Source organism: Urocampus carinirostris, chromosome 12 (assembly GCF_059441175.1).
Source record: "Urocampus carinirostris isolate Australia breed hairy pipefish chromosome 12, RoL_Ucar_1.0, whole genome shotgun sequence".
NCBI classification, from domain to species: Eukaryota; Metazoa; Chordata; class Actinopteri; order Syngnathiformes; family Syngnathidae; genus Urocampus; species Urocampus carinirostris.
The window spans coordinates 19,285,678-19,309,430 of NC_142360.1; the positions used below are offsets into that span (position 1 = coordinate 19,285,678).

General features: G+C 38.9%; 1 protein-coding gene across 4 annotated transcripts in view; it reads right to left on the bottom strand.

Moving 5' to 3' along the window:
* LOC148355190 (low-density lipoprotein receptor-related protein 8-like) overlaps positions 1 to 23,753 on the bottom strand; it is a 245,425-nt gene that overhangs the window by 25,751 nt on the left and 195,921 nt on the right. For all 4 annotated transcript variants that reach the window (XR_015852190.1, XM_088349134.1, XM_088349131.1 and 1 more), the window contains exons 12-16: positions 20,788 to 20,906; positions 18,556 to 18,695; positions 13,038 to 13,179; positions 6,801 to 6,953; positions 5,005 to 5,340 (exon numbers count right to left, since the gene is read on the bottom strand). Coding sequence is in view for 3 of the 4 variants with exons in the window: in XM_088349134.1 (XP_088205260.1) it covers positions 5,005 to 5,340; positions 6,801 to 6,953; positions 13,038 to 13,179; positions 18,556 to 18,695; positions 20,788 to 20,906 (890 nt within the window). In the remaining variant the exon portion in view is untranslated. The remainder of the gene's footprint in view (positions 1 to 5,004; positions 5,341 to 6,800; positions 6,954 to 13,037; positions 13,180 to 18,555; positions 18,696 to 20,787; positions 20,907 to 23,753) is intronic.

Genomic DNA, 23,753 nt, shown 5'->3' on the forward strand with positions numbered 1-23,753 from the left:
GCTCAGATGACGGCTTTTAGAATAGGTTGGAATTTTCTTTTCTGAGGTTTGGGCTCTCCCCTTTTCTCCTTGCAAGTTTAATCCATGAATATCTTCTCTCCTTATTTTTAGTGTTCAATTAAGTATAAACTTGACAAATATGTATATTATCAGTAATATAGAGTAACTTGCCAAACACTGACGACCAAAATAACTGATAAAAGGACATCTAGATTAAATTTACTGACCTAAACTCTTGTTAATGTGTTCTTTCCATGCCCGACTGGTGTGTGCAATAGCTGCAGTTTACCTCCAATTTTTATCTAACCCCCGCTACAATCTCTCGGCATAATCTAACAAAATGCCTGTCGCTGCTCAGCACATGTGTAACAGCTGATAAGACCGGGCACACAATGTGTTAAAAATAAAAACGCATAGCAATGAAATTCACTGTAATTGGCCACCGCCACTGTCAAATCCCTCTGTACGTTTGCTTTGTTTACTGCAGTATAAGTTTTAGTCATCACTGGTTTAACTTCTTACACGTTGAGACTCATATATAGCGATCAACCACTATGCTCTCCGGTCACACAATATTGAAATGTGTCATATATACTAATGCTGTTATGGTCGCCGTGGCGACGGTCTGCCCCGCCCCCTGGGCACCAGTTGAAGCAGATCAGCTAATTGCGTGGCTGCTATTTAAGGTTGGGTGGTGGGTATTGCGGGTGTTGGCTCATTACACATTGTCTGTTCTGTTATGCCTTGTCCTGTTTAGTTGATTTGGAAGAAACCTGTGTTTGCACGTTTTTGTTAAAGCCTGTTTGTTCTGTCTTGTCCCTGAGTTTTGGACAACTTTTATTTTGGTAAATAAAAGTTTTGATCGTCACGCAACCCTGCCGAGCGTCGAACCATTCCGGGGCGTGAGGTAGTATTTTTTTTTTCCCTTTTTTGGGGACCTCAAGAGCTGTCCCTTAAAGGGGGGGCTCTGTCACGGTCGCCGTGGCGACCAGTCTGCCGCGCCCCCGAACTCAAGCTGTAGCAGATCAGCTGATTGCTGGTCTGCTACTTAAGGCTGGGTTGTGGGTTTGGCGGGCGCTGGCTCATTACACATTCCCCGGTCTGTTATGCCTTGTCCCGTTTTAGTTTTAAACGTTTTGCGTCTGTTATGCCCTGTCCTGTTGAGTTCGTGCCGGAGGAACTCTGTACCGTTCTGTTCTGAGTGTAAGAATGTTTTTGTTTGTCTTGTCCCTGAGTTTTGGACAACTTTTATTTTGTTAAATAAAACTTATGGATCGTCACGCAATTGAGTTCTCCCTTCCTGCCTCCTGCCTCCGTTCTGGTCCGGTCACCCCTTCCACCTTGTGACAAATGCACATATAATCATATCTGTATGAGTTTTCCAGTTATTTCCATTTGTTCAATCAGATCAATATTTGAATCATGTTAATCTTTCAGTTGTAAACATTATACCTCCTGATAATCCACACATGTAAATGTAGTTATTTACTTGTTTACTGTTTCTTTTACTTAAAAACGCCTCAATGTACCCTTTCATCTAGTCGTTATACAAACTCCACATTGTTCTAAATAGTGTTCCGGTTTTGGGGAGGCTTTGAGTCTTTCCTTGAGTTTTATCAAACCACCTGCAGGATTTAGTCTGGACAAAGGACTAGTGTGAAGCTGAGATTTTGAGAATTGTCCACTGACTTATCTTTTGTTTTTGTCATAGCCACCCCTCTGGTATATAAATGATTGTCAGCTATTTTGACGCGCAATTGTGAAACCATTAGAGCCTTGTTATTTACTCACAAGCCCAGAATATTCTGTTTTATTTATTTTTGTTATAATAAAAACCTCAGCGGAATTGGTTCACTCCAGTGTTTGTTATAGCTGTAATGTTGTGAAACCCGGATGTTAAACGAATATGCGGATGAAGACAAGTCTTGCAATCCTTCACCATCAATCCATAAATGCCATTTCATGTATATCAAAAATCTAAATAATTTTAACTTTTGCGATTTACTATTTGCTCAGGCATTGACAGTGGGGAAAATGGCACCCAACAATCAAAAAAAAAAAAAACTTCCAACGAGGAGACTTGTTGAAATAACGTTGTGTAGCAGAAATGAAATAATGCCAAAACTGGTGGTTACCGTTACTGCTTTGTGGGTGTCTGAAATGTCCTTGGCAGTGGTCTATCAGTTTGTTTTTGTGTTGCCAACTGAAATTGTTCTCCTGGCACTAAGCACGATAAGGTTCAGCACTTTATCAAGCATTGATTAATCTAAAGATCTTGTGTAAGAGCCAAAAAAAATGTGTGTGTATGACTGTTACTTTTGTTAATGAAGGTGCATAAAGGCTGAGTGAGATGCTTTCAATTGCCAATCAAATTTGTCTTCCTAACCAGCTAAACGAGCTATGGAGCCATATGCAGGTTTTTGGCTCAATGGCGCTTTTTTCAAACATGTTCGATGATGGAAACACATATGGTTTCTGTAAAAGGAGACATCATTATTGTTTTCCAATAAATACAGAAATATACAGTATGAGTTTCCTTCCCGACAAAGCTTATATAAGACTTTTATTTTTTTGCGGTTCCAGACATTTTTTTCGTTTTTTGTTGCTGTCCAAAATGGTTCTTTCACCTTTTGGGTTGCCGACCGGAAAAGTAATGCAGTTTATGTCCACATGATGACGCCAAAGTGGATCACGTCCAAAATACAGTTGTGCAATAAACAACAAAAACATGAGCCTGTAAATTGGGTCCTTTGTTTAGTTTCAGTGTATAATACAGTATTAAATAAATACAAGAGTAAGAGTTTTTACTTCACGGGTTTAAAATATCACAAGACCTCATTGGAACGCAACCCCTCAAACAGCAAGGGATTGCTGTATTGGACAGAATTGGGAGATGCCGGTGCCAGGCAATTTTTGTCATGTTGACTCATTTTTGAAGCCCTACAGAAAATACTCGTTTCCAAGAAAACTTCTGAGAAAAACAGCTTGAGGAGAACAGATGCATTTTAAGGAGAACTTTCACTTGAGGGCTTTTTTTTTTGCATTTGTGATACTGCCAATATGTAAACAATACTTTCCATAAACACTAAAAAAACACTAAACAAAAGCTCACTTTGCTTGCAAAATAACATTTTATAGCAAGAACACTGAACTTATGTATGAACGATGCATACATTTTGCATACTTGCATACTTTTCAACGCCCGATTTTTCCCAATTTTTTGGTCACCATGATGATGTTCCTGCAGATGCACACAAAATGTCATCCCTTCCTACCCTGACAACGGCGAAATTACATCATCATCTTTATAGGAAGAAAAAAGCGTAAATAGTTAGTTAGTGCTGTGACAAACCTTTTATAGATTTTTAGAATAAAACGTAACAAAAAAAACTTATTTTTACATTTTGGTAGTAAGGGACAATGCTTCTGAAATTGTATCTACCGTAAAATCTGGACTATAGAGCGCACCTGATTATAAGCCGCACTCACCACTTTTCAAGTGATTTTCCACTTTTGTACTTACACAAGCCGCACCTGTGTATAAGCCGCGTGCGCCGGCATTAAAACTTGTGACACGATCACAAGTTTAACCCAGACCAGGCTATAAGTTCCACGATTGTGATTTTGTGGAGATTTATTGTTCTATATTCTCTAACAAGTATCCGTCAAATCATAATACACTATAAAGCCAATAGGCCGAGACACTCCAAGAGTCAAGGTCCTAGCCTCCTAGCTTCCTAGCGACACAATTAAAAAGTCAATAGTACACAATCCTAGAACCACAGTCGGCATCATTAATGGAAAATGATACCCGTAATTAACGTATGATGCAGACTTGTAAAGTCCGGGTCCCGTTGAAAGTAATCCAAGGAAACAAAATGTATATTTCCAAAGTTAAGGGTGGAAAAAATATATGTCCACTATTGTCCGCTGCGACAACAGACAGATCTACTGGTAACTCAGCTTTACCCCACTTCCCATCAGCCCGCGTTTGCTCCCCCCCTTCTTTTTGATTCGCCCGTAGAACACATAACAGAATAAATCTCTAAAATAAATACATTACAAAAATATACAGTTGCAAATGCATATTATACATGGTTACACATATTTACGAAGGAAGACGGTACACCGAGAGAGTTTTCAAAGCTTTAATAATAATAACATAACTTTCATCCCAAACTGTGCCTTTGAAAGGTACCAACACACTAGTAGGATCACGCTTGCAATGCATCAAACGTGCCTGTTAAAAAAAAAAACATCCCGTAATTGTGAAATTCCCGGTAGATCGTCCTCAACTTCCTCCTCATAACTATCGCCATCAAGGGCGTCTTCCTCATTATCGGAACGTACCTTTCCTTTACAGACAATGTATGCATTAACTTAGAGGTTGCAGTCTTTCTTGGCGCACATATTCTACTGGTCTTAATCTTACCTTTTATACTTCAGCGCCGCTGGTGGCCGTTAGGAAAATTACATAAATTGGCCGCTTCACTGAATAAGCCGCAGGGCTGAACATTTGGGAAAAAAGTAGCGGCTTATAGTCCGGAATTTACGGTATACGTTATGGCACTGAATGAGTTAACAAAACTCTAAGAAGAAAACTCTAACAAAACTAAAGGCATAATGTGATTTTGGTTGTTTTTGAATCAGTTCTGGTGAAATTTAAAACTTGTGTCAGAGTGGTGGATGGGCCAGAAGGGGATAGAAAAATGAATGCTGTTAGAGAAGTGAGCAAAGACAAAGTGGTGGGAGGTGAACGCAGGGACTGTCGTTTGCTTTTCTGACAGCTATGTCAGCACTCATAAGGGATTCGCTTCGAGCAGGCTAAGCAGACACTGTGTGTGCGAGTGTGTGTGCTGATATAAGTGACAGTAAGCTGGAAAGAAAATAAATAAAAAGACAGCGCTAAAGACAACAGAAAAGGAGACTTTTTTTTAACAAGGGAACAGTTCACCCAGATGTTTCAAAGTATTTCACACAAAACACAACATAAGTGATCCTTACCTCTGTGTGACAGGTTGCCATTGCTCTCCTTTTGGATGCTGCTGGGGGCCACCGGGCCCAGGAGGGGTGTGGGAGTGGATGTCCATGTCTGACTGGTGCTTCTGTAACTGTTCTCCATAGTTGTGGAAGCAAGAGTTACAGGAGGCTCACTAGAGGTCTCCCTGGAAGTCTCGTAGGGATCAGTGGTAGTCAGAGGCCTGGTCGTGGTCATGGATGTGGATGCAACAGTGGTGGGTGTTGTTTCTGGTGTAGTCGTGGTGAAAACAGGCGATGCTTTTGTTGTCGTGACTGTGGTAGTGGTTGTAGGGGATGCTGTTGTGGTCGTTCTTGCTCGGACTGTGATTTAGAAAGAAAAACAAAAAACACATATATAACTCTTAAAGTATCGTATGTGGGTCAAACTACAATAAGTCAAGCTAAAAAAAAATCAAGTTTCTAGTGAGCAAATTATTTGCTAAACACAATTTATATATATATCATACCATATTTTCTGCACTATACTGTAAAGTGCACCCTGGACAAATTTGCATTTTGCAAATATTGTTCATACATAAAGCACACCCGAGTACAAAGCACATGAAATTGAGACTACAGTAAAATATCACATGTGCAAGGGCACAAATTAATGCAATACATTAATATGTGCTGCTAACCCAAATTGTAAAACATTGTATGAAATAGGGATCAAATCTGAGCAGTGGTGGTGACAGCACTAGCACACTATCACCAGTGGTGCAGATGACATACCAAATGGCATCATCACACTTTTTACTCAAGGTGCCACAACACTGATTTGCACAGTGGATAATAGGTTAAGCAGTCTCTCCACTTCTGCACCTGTCGATCAATAACAAAAATTGGTAAAGAAGAGGAGAGACTATGTAACAAATCAGAATGCACCATGCAAATTCAAATCAATGGATGTCAGAGAATGGAGATAACAAAAAGTATTTGAACAGATTCCGTACAAGTTTTTTTACATATGCACATGTATTAAACCGAGAGGTTATAACAACCTGGTAAATAAGTGAAAAGACTGATTAACTTATCAGAATGCACCATCCAAATATCCACCACTGAAAGTCATAGAATGGAGGAAACTGAAAGTCTTTCAACAATATACTGCACAATCTCTTTTAAATATGCACTTTTACTAAACTATGAGGTTTAATATAATAAATCAGTGTTGTGGCACCGAAAATAGTGTCATAATGAGATAAAGTCTAATGCCTTGTTGCAGACATGGGGACTTGAGACTTAGTGACTTGGACTCGAGTCGACTCGAGTCGCTGTTTTTATGACTTGTGACTTGACTTGGACTTGGCAATCTAAGACTCGGGACTTGACTTGTGACTTGACTTGCCCAAGAAAAAAATACTTGGGACTTACTTGGGACTTGGAGGTGAAGACTTGAGACTTACTTGAGACTTGCACATGTGTGACTTGGTCCCATGTCTGCCTTGTTGTATGTCGTGTTGTCCCACAAGTAGTCGAGTGGTAACAGATCTGCACATTTGTCGCCACTTTTCGGGTTCGATTCCAGTTTCAGTTGATTTAGTCAATCATTGTATATGGTATTACAGGAAAACCTTGTACGGTAACGCATACAAAAAAGTTTTTGAAAGTATTCCCAGTCTTATTTGCTGTATTCTGCGGAATATGACATGCACCAGGTAATGAGGCACACTTTTAAATGCCTGGCTTGATTGGGGTCTTAAGGTGCCTTATAGTCTGGACAATGCGGTAATCAATGATAATAAGCCAAAGATGTTTTAATCATTAAAGTCTCTACTTACTTGTGACACATCGCCTCATATCCGGTCCCAGCTCCATCCCATCAGGACAGGCACAGGTATATTTGGGGGAGTGGTCCGTAATCTTGGGGGCCTTCAAGCAAAGGTATTCACAGCCACCGTTGGGAAGACTGCCCATGTTACAGGCGTCGGGCGCTTTTAAAACACACAAACACACGGTAGATTTGTGCAAAACACATCAATTTAACAAGTTACAATGTTGTACTATATGTGCAATTAACTGTGTGGCTAATAACCACATTTTCTTTTTTAAACCAAGACAAAACTTGCTGTTGCCTGTGTTTGTTGAAGGAGGGAAAAAAAAATCTAGTATAGCAGGATTGCTACATACAAGTAAGGAGAAGGAAGGAAATGTGTATTAAATATTGAAGGACAGTCCTACTTTTGGGTTTAGGTCAGTACCATCAGTATTAAAGCATAAGCGGCCTAGCAAACAACACAGGGTGAATGTGGAGAAAGTCTGTAAAATTATATCGGCTGGGCTCTCGGAGTGAGTACCTTTGAAAATAAGAACCATTGAAAGAAAACATTTACCAAAACCAGTTTGGCTAAGACACAGGTGGGCAAACTATGTTTTTAATCTATCTACTTTATAATCATATGTGTTTAAACAAAAATGGTAAAAATATTATGCAAAGATAAATGTTTTAAAAGGCTACTCCAAATAAAATTGTGTTTTTTGGGTGCTTTTCTTATCCTCAGTGTCCCTTTGTGTGCCCCCCCAAAACTTTTTTTAATTGAACTCATGGCCAACATTCAAATAGCCGGCTACATTTTTTCATTTGCTATTTTGTATTTATTTCATTTATTCAGATATTTGTTAAATTTGAGACCACGAAAAACTCTTCTGAACCAGCCTGATTTCAATTTGAGTTTTTCAATGCAAATTATACTAACTAATCAATTAAAAAGGGGAGCTTTTATATAACTTTGATTGAATTATTTTTTATTTAAAATAAGATGTCTAAATTAATTAATCAACATGCAGTCAGTTACCTTGCAACCTTGAATTAATTGATATGTTCTGGATATTGTAATTAAGAGTATAATCTATTTAAAAATCTATGATTAAAGTCTGTAGTTATCATTTAGCAAAGCACATGGATGTGTAAGAAATGGCGGATGTTATGTTGTGTCATTGGGTGGTTTTCATTGTTTTTAATTATTGGCATCAGCTTAAAAGGGTTTTTATGTTTGAGTGTATCTGTGTTGTCTTTATTAGTCAGTGGAATGCAAACAGTTTAAATATTATACATTTACCACTAATAAAATCTGGACAGCTGAATTGATTACAAAAACACCGATCTTTTGAAGAGGGTTTGTAAAAATGAAGGACTTTTGGATATCAGGTTTTTAGTTGTTTTATTTCAAAGGTTTAATCCAATGCTAAAAATGGTCTCCTCCCCAACAAACCTGATTCAAATGACCAATATAGCTATTAGGCTTCTGCAGAGCTAATCCATTTGCTGATCAAATTGAAGATTATTTTAGCACGTTAGCTAGCTTCTCCAGCGCTAGCTTCTGTGCGAACCACTTCATTCAGGTATGTTGAAAGATGGAAGTACCTAAAACGTGAATAGATGACTGCATTTATACAGGTCACAATAATGGTTAATATTTGAAATACCCATCCATCCATTATTTGCACTACTTATCCTCATTAGGGTTGCGGGGGTGCTGGAGCCCATCCCAGCTATCTTCAGGCAGTGGGCAGGGGACACCCTGAACTGTTTGCCAATCCACTTGCTCAATCACAATAAGGGACAAATTGGACCTGACCTGCATGTTTTGGGAATGTGGGAGGAAACCGGGGAGAACATGCAAATTCCACACGGGGGGAGGCTGCTGAACCCTGAACCTCCGCACCGTGGGGCTGCGCGCTAAGCACTCAGCCGCTCTGCCACCCCATTTAAGATATCTAAATTTAAAGAGCTTTGCACAATATTTTCTATACTCTCAGTGCTAAACTTGGAAAATACAGAAAAGTTGAAATTAATCCCTACAGGTTTTGTTTGACAGATGGATGCAAAATGAAAATCAGCCAGCTGATTTCTTCATTGGGCGTAATGCTAAGTAGGCTAGTGCAAACTTTTGACACTCAAATCCTGAAATATTTACTTCTCCGACCTAAGAGTCAAACATTAAGTTGCTCATGTCATGTGGAGAGACACCAGAAATAGGTCAGGTTGTGGTCGTTGCTTCCTTTTAGATGTCGTTTTAGGAAGCGTACCAAAATAGTCTTGGGGGGAAGCAACATCAGTCACGCAACAATTAAATGTGCACACACCTTTCATGTATGTTTTATTCAGCAATGCAGCCATTCATGAGGAATGGTTGGTAAAATAGTAAAACGCCATTGCTACAGTGTCAATAAATTATAAAGTGTTTTGCCTACAGTTGCCCCTCTACATATGAGAATAATCCGTTCCCAGATCAAGCTCATATCCAGAATTTGTTTGTATCTGGAACAAATATTCCCAATAAGAAATGACTGAAAAACAATTAATCCGTTCCCAGCATCGTGAAATAATCCAAGTTAACCCTTAATAACTATAAAACACAAGTCAAGATCACTAGAACAGTGATTTTCAACCACTGTGCCGCGGCACACGAGCGTCAGGTGTGACGTGAGAAACTACCCAATGTCACATTTAGGATTCATTTTCTGCAAATATTATGTCAGTAGTATGTAGTGTCTGTGCTGTAAAAAAGGGGGTATTATAAATCATATTGTAATTAAACATACTGTTCAGTGTCATTTCATAAAATTTTCGGTTAGTAGTGTGCCACGAAATTTTTCCAATGTAAAAAAACGTGCCCTGGATCAAAAAAAGGTTGAAAAACACTTGACTAGAAGAACATATGAATAATAATTGAACATAAAAATGCAATTATAAGATAAATAACGTGGGACAGAGGTGAGAGAGGAGTAATGTAGTACAAGTGTAAAGATCCAGCATGTCACTGCCCCCCCAGAGGGCACTAGTTGACTTTTCAACTGATTACTTGCAACTAGCACTCATCAACCACCCTACATATAATGACAGCACTGACAGATCTATAGCGTCAGATTATTGACGTTCCTGCTTGTCCGTGCTCGTGTTTCGAATCCTTGACACCTGCCTTGTGCCCTAGTAAGACAACTTAAAATGTTCCAGCCGTCAGTTTTTGGACTGTGTTTGTGATGCCCCCTTTATTACTTCCTCCCTTTGCAGAGCACCACTTCTTAAAGCTGTCAACCAGACTCAGGCATCCACATTCGGTTCCTCTCCACTGAACATAGCAACGAAAGAGCAGGACTAAAAAAATAAATAAAAACAAAACACAAGAGTGTGGGATCAGGTCTGTATGTTAGGATACCCACATGCTAAATGGGACGAACCGATGCAGGCGGTGAGCGGTCACGAGCACTCGGTCGTTTCGTGGTAGCGTTACGACTCTGGGCAGGCCATGCCATTATTTCAACTTTTTCACCTTTAAAACAAAAGTCTGTAACCGTTTTGCTGTGTGGCATGCAACATTGTCCTATATGAAGACTGCAGGCTGATTGGGTGATGAACACAAGTGAGGAACCATGTGCTGTTGAAGAAGGTTCAGATACACATTTGGATTCACTCGGCCATATAGCTAGCTGTACAAGAAGTCCACGTCCTGCTGCAGAAAACGTGCCCACTTCTTCCTCCTGCTTTCACTGATCACTGCCTTTTTTACACACTTTGGGTTTAGTCTCTCTCCTATGTGTCACCCAACAAAATGCCTCCCATCAGACCCAAATACATTAAATTTGCTTTCATCACTGAAGTTAACTCTGGACCAGTTCTTCTAAGTCCATGCAACATGCACCTTAGGAAAGCTCAATGTAACTTTTTTATTTTTTTGGCTGATAAGAGTTTTGGTCACTGCAGTGTGGGCCTTAAGTCCAAATACTCTTAAACTGCGAGACAGATCCTTACCAAGTTCAGCACTGAACTGGTGAGCAATTCAAGCGACAGTGTAGAAACAATTACCCACTGACATCCTCCGCAGTGACCTGTCCTCTCTTGCATTATTCTCCGCGGAGGACCATCCTTTTTTGGGCGATTTAAATGAGTTTGTAGTTTTGTAAAAATATAATATAATTCTTGAAATAACAGATTTGTAACAGTCAACGTGTCTAGCGTCATTCCTTTCGTTTCCATCTGGACAACCTGCTGCTGGAGGCTTTCAGTCACGTTTGAACGGCCTATTATCTTGCAAAGTCTGTGAAACTGGCAGTTAGAATGCCAGTTAAATAGGGCCTGACGGATAAACAAGACCGTTAGCACCATGTACTAGATTAGCACTATTAGGTGGGAGGCACCTGAAAGTATTCTCTAATTTTGATCAGAGCATTTTTGACAAAATATTATTTTTGTTGTTTAATAAAATACCATATCCATTTCGTGAAAAAAGTTGTAGTAGCATGGTATAGAGACAACAAAATTTTCTTAAACTGTTGAGCACTGAAAATTGCATTTTTTTCCAGAGTGATTAAATCGTAAAGTTATTCTCTAATTTGATCGCCAGTGTGTGTAGAGGGGCCACGGCAGTCAAGAGTTCTCCTGGCTGAACAAAAGAAAGGGAAAATTGTAAAAGCAAGGCTAGAGGAACACCTACAAATATATTTAAAATGACATGAAGAACATGTGTTGATGATTGCAGGGATTTTATAACACATATCAGAATGTATTTGTTAATTAATGTGAAAAGAAAGGGACTGTGTTGAAATGGAAGCAGCAATTAAAGCACTCCTTCATTCGTGCTGTACATGAGGATTGTTTCCTTCTACTTTTTTCCAATTCTAAAAAAAACGTGACTAATTGCTGTATATGTCCTTGAGGTGAATTGAATGACTTATAATGAGATCATGCAATTAATACCCCACTGACAAGGATGCTTTGGGCTTTGATTAAGGGTAGGAAATGAGGCATGAACTTATAAACTCTAATTGTGACTTTTCCAAATATTTAAACAGGACCATTTTGAGTGAACACAGATCCTTCAGTCGATGCATTTAAGAAGAAAAGCCAAAACATTATCTTGTGACATCAGCTCCTGTTTGGCGGATAAATGAAGGACAATTTGAAAAAAATGGAGGGAGGACAGACTTTTTTTTACCATTACTCAGCACATCAAGTATCGACTTAAATGACATTTAGTTGTGTACAATGTAAATGACACAGCAAAGGATACAGGATTCAATGTTAACCAAAATGGCTAAGAACGCTAAAAGGTTATGGTATTTTGTGCTGTCATTGGCAGCATAAATCGGCAATATTCTCTTTAAATTGACATTTTAAATCTGCGTAAAATTTTAGATATCAGGACATAGTATTTTAAAGATGAGTAAAGCCCAAACCTAATATGATAAATCTCTTTTTATTTATTCTCCAAGGTTACAAAAGGATATTCATTCTAAAGAGTTTGGAAATCTAGGAACAGCAACATGATTGCTGTAATCAAAACAACAAAAAGAAATACACAATAATAGTAAAAATAACCAAATCCTATGTATCCTCCTTTGTGGCCAATATCAAAAACAGAACAAAGTTATCAGACACAAAAAAAGAAGGAGTCTTCCACGCAGCACTGGACATTTTTTAGACGTTTGATTTTGGATAAATATGGTCAGCTTATTTCTGGACAGGATTTAGTCCAAAAATAGACGTCTAAAATTGGGTGGTATGGACTCCGTCTGACGTGATACTAATTTAGTCAGGAAAATGGTCGTTGTTGTGGTTACTTTGTCTAACAAGGACCAAAATATTGTCTTTTCAGTCTTGGAAACCAAGAAAAGCCTCTTTTGGACTGAATTTCAGCATTTTTATACATCTTTTTAAAATCTGTTCCACCAGTTATGGCTTGGTGCGCTATTGCTGAATTATGAGGTGCATATTGCTGCCCATTAATGCCAAGGTCTCGATCATCTCTGATGAGCGGGAGGACGCTTTACACCGACTACAACAGGGACCAGGTGAAGAAGGGACTTTGTTTGAGACAGATCATAAGGCTTCTCCTGTTACAGGTGACAATGGAAACCAATAGTATACATTTCCTGTGGAGGAACAAACCCTAACCTAACAACACAGGGAGTGGGGTTGTGTTGTTTTCCTAAGACACACCAAAGGAAGCGGTTAAGGAATGCGTGAATTGTGATTAGATGTATATATTTTGAATAAACATTTGTGGAAGCCTGCCTACCTTTTGGCTGTTTCTGTTCATGGAAAACCACCAGATCGAGTGGATTGTTGAGGTGCTCCGCTACCTTGGCTACATCGTTGCCTGTCAGGCGATTGGCGCTGTATATTGCTTCATCCTCCAAATCTGTCCAATATATGCGGTCCTGGAAAAAAGAATGAACAAATTCAACCAAACTACTCTATGTTCCCCAAATAACGTAGACAAAAATTATGCGATTTTTTTAAAATGAGCGAGTGAGTTGTCTGTCCCTGTGTGCCCTACAGTTCAGGGTGTCCACTGCCCACTGACCGAGGATAGCTGGGATGGGCTCTGGCGCAGTGGTTAGCGCGTGTGCGGCACAGTTCTGAGGTCATGAGAACGAGCTTCCTGAGTGGACTTTGCATGTTCTCCCAGTGCTTGTGTAGGTTTCCTCCGGGCACTCCGGTTTCCTCCCATATTCCAAAAACATGCGTGTTAGGTTAATTGGCCGGTCCAAATTGTCCCTAGGTGTGAATGAGCGAGCGAACTGTCTGTCCCTGTGTGCCCTGCGACTGGCTGGCAACCAGTTCAGGGTGTCCTCTGCCGACAGCCCGAAGATAGCTGGGACCGCGACCTACCAAGGATAAGTGCTGCAGATAATGGATGCATATATATATATACGAGTGCCACGCTCGTTAAAAGCCATCTCAAAGACTTCCATGCCTCGTGTGAATAAATCCTGTATTGTTCTAGATCAACTAATTCATATGCTTGTCTTCCACTTTTGTAAAATCAATCTTTGTTAAAAAAATAATGAACTGCAAATTCATAATGCATAAAACAATACTAATAATGTGCAGGGTACGATTTTTTAAAAATAAAACATTACCGTGCAGCACAGCGGCGCAGTGGTTAGCGCATGTGCGGCACAGTTCATGTCTTGGGAACCTCCTGCGTGGGTTCAAATCCAGCTCCAGACTTCCTGTGCGGAGTTTGTATGTTCTCCCCGTGCTTGTGTGGGTTTCCTCCGGGCACTCCGGTTTCCTCCCACATTCCAAAAACATGCATTTCAGGTGAATTGGCCGGTCCAAATTGTCCCTAGGTGCGAATGAGCGAGTGAGTTGTCTGTCCCCGTGTGCCCTGCGATTGGCTGGCAACCAGTTCAGGGTGTCCCCTGCCCACTGCCCGATGATTGCTGGGATGGGCTCCAGCACCCCCGCGACCCTACTGAAGATAAGCGGTTGCAGCTAATGAGAATGAGAGAAAACATTACCGTCTAAACAAGACTGTGACTGAAAAACAAATTTTGCGGTGGACCTCTAGCGTCCTTTGCAATCGCAAAAACTATGATCCATGTCCAAAAACCCCCAAACCAGGTGCGATTTTAGGTTTAGAGCTTGAAAGGAGCTGAGCACCCAGAGAGTCTAGCTGGTTACTTTCTGTACTTAAAGAGACAGTGTGTAATATTTAGTGCCTCCAAGTAGTACAAAAAACTATCAGTAAAAAGCAATCAACAACATTGATTAGAATAATTGGAAAAAAAAGCTAAACTAAGGTACCAATGATAACTTTTTATATATATATAAAAAAACCATCATTGGTGGAGAAAGTTGTACTTATATTACATCATGGAATCCCTACCTAGAAGTCACCGCTATGTTCGTCTGCCAACTTGCTGTTATGCTGTGCTCTGTGGCAATGTTTTTTGTTTGCAATAGACAAAAGAGAGGTGTTAGGGAATCAAACAGACTGATCATGGCAGTGGATAATTTTTTATGCTGTTTTCTCTTTTTTGTTTCGTTTCACTTAAAAACTAAAAATATCTAGCGTTTTTATCATATTTAAGATCATCCGAAGGCCCCAGTGTGCCATATTTGACCACTCGATGACACTAATGTCTAATGTAAATAAAACCCAGTGCCATAGCAAGCAGCAAGACACAAAACATGGCAGTGTTTTCAGCTTCTACTTCCTATAGACTGTATACCATGTAAAATATATACAAATCGCTCCGTCAACTATTTTAAAACAAGTTTAACATTGATATAAAGGTTCATGTTTTTGTGCCTAGAATTCAAATCAATACATATATATAAATTCTTTTTTTTTTGTACAGAAAGAAGGCTCAAAAAAATACAGACTGTCCCTTTATGGAATGGAGAGTATTACAGCCCTAATGTTTAAACACTAGAAGGCCCTGTTGGGAACAAAAAACACTGCTAAGAGTACAGTGTAGCAGCAAGATTTCAGACAAACATGCTGACAACGACTATGTGGGGATTCAGCTATGTAAAATAGATACAAATTTCTCGACCCTTTGGATATCTATAAAAATTAACACGATTGGTAGCATAGTTCCTGTAATTTTGCCTAGTATTCAAATTGGGTTTTTACTGAATGAGGAGGCACTAAATACTACTCACTGACTCTTTAAAAAAGCTATTATTTTGGGGTTGTTTGCGTTGAATTTGGGCTGGTTACGCCCATGAAACGATTCCAAAAGTCAAAACCATTACACACGTTATACACGAGTGTGCGTTGTACACGGAAAAATCCGGTACTCAGTAAGACAAAATGGTAAATTATAGACCAGTAGGCTTCAGTCCATTGGAACAGGAACTGCTTGGCAGTAGGTTCTTTCATTCAGTTTATATGTTAAGCGCAACGGATGGCAGGAAAATAAAGAGGCACAGACGGTGATCAATCTTCAGACGTGAACTTGCATGCTGGCACGGAAAAACACACCCACGTACTCGTGATGTGACATGATGAATGCCACCTCTTTCCTTCTCATCTTTGCCGTGTGTGCAGCAAAAACGAGGAATGATAAAAGTACTTCCCGCTGATCACATGAAACCCCCTCGATTTGCACTGGATCGTGCCCACACTTTTAAAGTAATACTAGATTGGCTTATCCAAAACCAGTCATTCCTGCCTAATAAATTCTACTACATTAGTTACATTGATTTCTTTGTGAAGGCTTCTTCTTGCCCAGCTTTAGAGAGCTTTAAAAAATAATAATAAGTTCTTTATCATCGCTAAACTGGCTCATCATTTTAACTTCTAATGAAGATTATTTCAATCAAGCTTCCTGTTTCATTTATAGGTTAGCCTGACATCATTACATGCTTCTTAATCAATTATTATGTGAAAGCCATGTACCCTCCCAGTGCTTCATTTAGAAAACTGCAAAAAGTAGCTATTCACACTCTGTTGTTTTGAGTTCTTCGTTGTGCTTTGTAGCAGACATTTTCAGTTGCACACTACACTATACAGCAAAATTTATACATCTATATAGTATTAGCAACTATGTAAAGTAATCCCTGGTTTTTCGCGTGGGTTGTGGTCCAATAACGCCAAGCAATATATAGATGCAAATAGAACCACCATATTTTACTTCACTGTACACACACACACACACACATTTTATATATATATATATATATATATATATATATATATATATATATATATATATATATATATATATATATATATATATATATATATATATATATATATATATATATACATATATACACACATATATATAAATAAAAACAACACTAGGGAGTGGGATCTCCCTCGATGTGTGGACTAAGATGTCATGAAAATGTCTCCTGCCATTTAAGGATGATTTTTCATACTGAAATCATTCCCAAAGTCTTGATACATACTGATGACCTGTGCCAAATCCTTGACAATATTAAAAAACAAAAACAAACAGACAAAAAAAAAAAAACATTTATACGTTATGGCACTGAATATGAATGCGTTATTAAGTATGCCCATTTGAGGACTGGTTAAGTTATGTTTATAGGTATAGCCCTTAATCACAAGAAGTTTCAAAGGGTTGTCCAGACAGCAGACTGTTACAGACCATTATAACACCATCTCCTGATCTAAAACCTACATGAGAGCAGGGAAAAACGCAAAACCTTAGCATGAGGAAAACAAAGAATCCCCCTTCCGGGATGACTAGGCTGCAATGGATGTTGCAATGCACAGGCATTATCAACATGATATACAGGTCATTTATAAGCTATAGCAGGGGTCCCCAAAGAGGTGCCGGAAAACATCTCACCCGTGCTGGTTTATTATGGTTTTCTGGTAATTGGTTGACTGAGTCTATTTAACCCTATTTTTTTAATAACTAACCTAGTTATAACATAGTAACAACATCCTAATAATATGATATGTGGATTTAGAAATTTAAATAAATAACAATCTATGAAATTATTTTTAAGCAATTAACATAATAATATGAGATTCAGTGTATCTATCAAATTTATTGATTCATCTGTTTATTGATTTATTTACAAACATACAACAAACTAAAATCCACTTTATGAATTTTACAAAGCAAATAAGCAAAAAATGTGCAGTTTTTTTAACCTAGCTATTTGGCTAACTTTTTAGCTTTGTAGCTAGCTATCTTCCTTTTTAGCCTTTTAGCTATTTAGCAAGTTGTCTAGAAAGCACATTACATTTTTTTGCATGGTATCCAGCTAACAATTTATCTTTTTTGCTAGTTTTTTAGCTAAATTTGGGCCTCTTTCTAGCTAGCTAACAAGCTTCTGTTTTGCTTTCTATCTGGCTATGGCTTTTTACCCCTATGGCTAGGTATCTAGCTTACATTGAGGGTTTTTTTCAGTTTTATTTCAACTTGATTCCCTTTCAAGCTTACTATCAAGTTACCGTTTTGATATTTAGCAAGCCACTTAGCTAAGTTGCTATTTCGGAAATTCATATTTAACTGGGTGCCCTTTGCACTAATTACAGACACTCCCCTACTTACGACCATTTGACTTACGCAAAACAGTAGATACGAACATTTTTTTCAGGATGTCGAGCAATATCCGGACATTGCAGTAAGTTAGATTTTGTATTGTGTGCACCTCTTTCTGAGTAGTGGACAGTACTGTAGTGCTTCTTTTCGCCGCTACCGGCGTGTGGCGCTGAGAGAGGACACCTGGCATCCACCCCGAAGAAGAAATACGGCTTCTACTTTCTATAGCGTGCGTAAATAGACAGTACTACATGTACTGTATCTCTAGTGCGCTAAGAACTTTTTTATTGTTTAATATCTCGTGCAGATATTCAATATGTTTGGTGTAAAGTGTAAAGAAGAGGCGGGCCATTCCTTTTAAAATGAAAGTGGAATAAGAAAGCTTGATGCGGTTGAGAAAATGGTCGGAACGCTTTTTTTCGGCCACATTTTACCTTGGAGGAGGAAGTAGCCTAACTCTTGAAGCGCATCAAGCCTTAAACATACTTATATAAACCTTAAACATATAAAATATAGCACTGGAGCAACTTAAGAACAAATTCAAATTACAAACGTTCGTCTGGAACCTGTCTCGTTTGTAAGTAGGGCACCGTGTGTAGTAACCAAAAGTGGACCTCAGCTTGAAAAAGGTTGGAGAACCCTGAACTATAGAATATAAGTGTATTATAAGCCTAGATTTAAAAAATTCCACTGAGGTTTCAGATGGACCGTCAGTGGGCAGAACTACTGCCTTATATTATTATAAGTATTATGTTCAATCATATCTTGTACCTGGAATACTGTGAGGGCGAACGGGTGTCCCAGGTGGTGATGAGAAGACAGCAACACCCTGCGGTTGCCTCCATTTAAATCCACACTTGACAGCAGGTGGAGCTTGGAATCCACCCAGTAGAGACGCCTGTTGGATAAATCTGGACAAAGAGAAAGAGGGTGTGGGGGGTGTAATGGCTATCCAAGGAGAAAAGGACGAGGAGTGTGAACAATCGGGAGTTTATTCCAAAAAAAAAAGAGTGAGAGGCTTATGAATTCTGGGGCCAAGTAGGTACACCATCAATCTTGTAGGACATAAGAGCAGAGGCGCATGCGCTAGCAAAACACCGATGTAATCGCAATAATGCAGCTTCACCTCTCGACTGGGGGGCCAGATACGTGCAGTCTGCGAGCAAACTGATTAGGTCTGCTGCATCGGTGTTTACTCTCCACTTTTCAATTTTCAGTCCTGTTTGCTATTGGGCCAATTACTTCGTGGACACTGTAGGGCTTTGGTAAACTCGACATTCAAAAGATGTGTTTCTATTTGATAGAATCATTTCAAAGTGGCAGTTTGTTCTACAAGAGACAATTTATGCAACTGTATTTGCCATGCACTTTTTAGGTAAAGAGAGATAAAATATTTTCTCAGCCAAAATATCTTTTAATACAAGTTAATACAGGGTTTGTACACTTCCGTCATTGCCAAATTCAAGCACTTTTTTGCAGACTTTCAAAGACATTTTTTTCAATGTTTACAGTAACATTGAAAGAAGAAATTTGGTATGAATCATGAATTTTGTAGATCCACAAATACATCTGCAAAAAACTTATGCGATTTTAAATCTTGCGTATGCATTTATTAAAAAAATATATTTTTAGAAATTGAGTAAACCATGATTATAATTGTGGATCTGAACATCCATCCATCCATCCATCCATTATGAGCACCGCTTATCCTCAGTAGGGTCGCCAGGGTGCTGGAGCCCATCCCAGTCATCTTCGGGCAGTGGGCAGGGGACACCCTGAACCGGTTGCCAGCCAGTCACAGAGCACACAGGGACGGACAAATCACTCTCACGCCTTTTGACAATTAACCTGACATGCATGTTTTTGGAATGTTGGAGGAAACCAGATTGCCCGGAGGAAACCCACACATGAACTCTTCCACGCGATGAACATGCAAACTCCATACAGGAAGGTTTGATCCTATGACCTCAGGACACACGCTAACCACTGCACTGCTGTGCTTGGATCTGAACAATCCATGTTAAAATATTTTGGCGACAAATCTCTCCCTGTATAGGTTTTGAGTAAAATGACGTTTACAAGTACTTTACATTTTAGTTGGCATTACAATTTACAACTGGGAAAAGCTACCTTAATGGTAGTGTTGTGACTTCAAAATATTGTATTTTCTCCTGGCTGAAATGGGCCAAATGATTGTTGCGCGTGCAAGTATAGTGACTTTCTAAGACCCGCTGGGAAAAAAACGCATATTTTTTTCATATTTTGGGGGATTGGCCAACTTGGTGTCTCTCATTAAAAAGCTAAAACTTGAAAGGCCACGAACAGTTTCCCAGGCTACTACTCATGCTAGCTTATCTATTAAAAAGAACTTCCAGGTGCTTATCAAACAATGAATTACTGTGGTGTCCAAGACTCCTTATGCTAGACTATCACATAATTTATTAACCCCCATTAACCACAAGACAAAGGAAGTCTATGATCGCTAGCTATGTATCTGGGTTAAAGGGTACGGCCTTCGATGTATATTGTTTTGTTAGCTTTCCCCCTAGTGGAAGAGTGTACTCTGGGGTTGTATTGTGAACAACTTTTGTGTTCTGCTCTGGAAAACAATTAATATTTTCTTCTTCTTGAATTCCCGGAGTGCGGCAACCGTATGTTGCTCTTCCAGCACAGACGAGAAAAACTGCGAAAAAATTGGCTCCTGCTGCATGGGGAGTTGAAGGCGATAATAAGAGGTATCGACAGCACAGCGCGTGTGGCTTATTAATTCAATAGCACATATTTGTCGACTTGATAGATGAAAGCCAGACACAAAGTGAGTTACTGCAACACTAGTGGCCTTGGGGTTGCGGCACTGCTTTTGTTTTCTCTCGCTTGCGCCTGATGAACAGTCTCATGCTGCTGACAGCACTTCAACTATTTTCACTCGGTTGGGGAGCTTATTGATTGTATTTCCCCTCCTGATTCTACATTTCAAAAGATTTCCCATTCACAGTTGCTTACCTAGAGTTATTCCGTTGGGCCACTCAATGTGCTCGGATACCAGAACCTGCCGATCCACTCCGTTCATCCCAGCTTTCTCAATCTTGGCCTCTTCTCCCCAGTCCGACCAGTACATGAACCTTTGGAAAGAGATGTTTGTCTTTAGAAACTGTGTCACGTTGAGGTGCATGAATATCGGGTCTTCTAGTGGAAAAAAAAAACAATTGACCATTATGAATGGACCACTTCTCATTTAGTAAACTTTAATAGATCTTAGTAGACCTCGGCATTCAGTCAACTTTTTGAAGTAGGGTTCTACTTTTTGCATATCATTAATGCTTAGGGCAATTTATTACTATGTTGTTAATAGGGCTGCACGATTTTGGAAAAAATCCCAATTGCGATTTATCATTGCATATATCAATGAGATTTTCGATTTTCTAAAGTAAAGTGCATTTTCCATGACAGTTTTGTTTTTGGGGAGAACTTAAACATAGTGACATGCAAATTTACCTCAAGATGATATTATCATTGACTGAGAGTATTAGCGTGTAACAGAATAGCAACTATAGAGCTACAAAAAGAACCAGGATTGCAGTTGAATAAATAGTCTATTGAAATTATACAAAAGTACAACAAAAATGGAGGGCTTTTTCCTTTCAGTGGAAGAAAACGATTTAGAGAACAGCTGGCTAGCTGCACGCTAGTAGGGGGTAATCGAGACTTTTACAAGGTCTCCGGAAAGATTAAAATACAAGAGTCAGTCAAGGATTTAGCGGTGTTCTACGAGTAGTAACTCCAAGTCATCCGCTTCACGGGTCATGGATCTGGGGTTAGTGACGAGCTACGTCGGTAGTGGTGTCTTAAGAGTTTTTAGCCTAGCTGTTAGCCTTCCCTTCTGACAAAACCTCAGTTGATTCCCCGATGCGATAACAATCTAGGGAGCGCCCACTGGTGATCAGCAGTGCCTTGCGATTACGCATCACACTACGTCAAATCGCAATATCGATTAGATTTCGGTTAATTGCGCAGTTGTAACAATATAATTAGTATGTTATTATTGAACTGGATTAATATATTTTCCGCAGATAGAAACTTAGTTTGTAGCGAGATTAGACATAACACTTCAGGTTGAACATGTAAAAAGTTGTTAAAGAGAAAAATACGATTAATGAATGTCAGGATAAATAAGCGATAATATTTATAAGGTAATGCGTGGAGACTGGTCTAAGTTGTAATTATAGTGTAATAAAAATGATGCATGGTAACAATAGTGCAATTAAAAGTAATGCAATAACATTTACCAGCAAATAAATTCCCAAATATATCAATAAATAACATGAGTACCCGTTTTTTTGATACAACTGATAAGATATTGTACACTGTTTTGTGCGCTTGTTTAGGGTGGTTATGGCCCAGGGGAAGAAACTGTCTCTGAGCCTGTTTGTCCTTGTTTTAAGGGACCTGTAGCCAGGGTTGGGTAGGGTTACTTTAACTTGATTACTTTCAATTACTTTTAGATTACTCCAATACCAAATATGCTAATAAAAGACAAAATAAACTAAATATGAATAAAATTACAAAATTTTGTGCAGGCTTGGGGAGTAACGGAATACATGGAACGGCAAAAATGATGTTGGCAAGCTGTTTGGATTTATTTTCATTTTGTTTCTGTCCCATTTTAGGTTAGTTTTGCCGGAGATTAAAGAGATCAAAGCCAGGAGAGAAAGCTTACCACGTGTTGTGAGTGATAATTTTATTCATATTTAGTTTCTTTTGTCTTTTATTAGCATATTTGGTATTGGAGTAATCCAAAAGTAATTAAAAGTAAACATGTTAAAGTAACCTGCGATTGGCTAGCAACCAGTTTTGGGTGTCCCCTGCCCACTGCCTGATGATTGCTGGGATGGGCTCCAGCACCCCGCGACCCTACTGAGGATAAGCGGTGCAGCTAATGAGATGAGATGAGATGTTAAAGTAACCCTACCCAACCATGCCTGTAGCACATACCAAAGGGCAACAGGACAAAGAGGCAGTGGCTTTGGTGATTATAGTCCTTTATTTATGAATGTATTCCTAAATTGTTATCTTTAAATGTGTGGGTAAAAGGGCTCAGTAGTTAACCACAAAAGCTTTCCCCCAAAAACGGGACTTGATGATCATGTTTTTTCTAACTTTCCTGCTTACTCTCTAGCAACAATATAATTTATAGAAGCTGGGACTAAAAATGCATTTTGTATATTCCCGCTGTCAATGGAAATGGAAATGTCTAAGCAACCCCAACACATATATTGAGACAATTTAAAAAGACAACAAAATACAGATAAATCTTTTTCACTCGAGAGCGCCAGAATATAAATTCATGGAGTGAGACAGACATGATGGGATCAGACCTGATGCAACCTGACAAGCTGATAAGCTTAAAATGTGTCTGTGTTTTGAACTAGGTTCAAAACAAATTACTGTTCGAAATGACGTAATAACAAGAGTTGTTTTAAACCACAAAATATGGGTTTGGATTTTGAACAAAACAACGCAATATTGGGGGTTGTTTTCAATTGAAATAGAACGTTTTTTTTGCCCTGCTGTCTTGTACAATGCAACACAATTTGGGGGGGATAGACAAACTTCCAATGTCTTTTTGCTTGAAAAAAATACAGTATATTTTAAACAAATTATTTTATTTTCCAACAACTTCTCCTCACAAGTGTTTACAAGGGTGCTGGATTATTCTCAACATTAAAGCATTTTAATATATTAGGTCCCTGTTCATAACCACACAATTTGATGTTTTCAAGTAATTTTGGGGTATTTCTTTGCTATTTCTGTAGTGTTTTTTTAGTAGAGACAATGGGGACCAATCTGGCACAAAAAAACTATTTTAATATAAGTAGTATTTAATTTATTATTATATGTAATGTCATTATATCTTAACTATTTTGTTCGACGGTCCACATTCAAAAGCATGACGAGCGGAATGTGGCCCA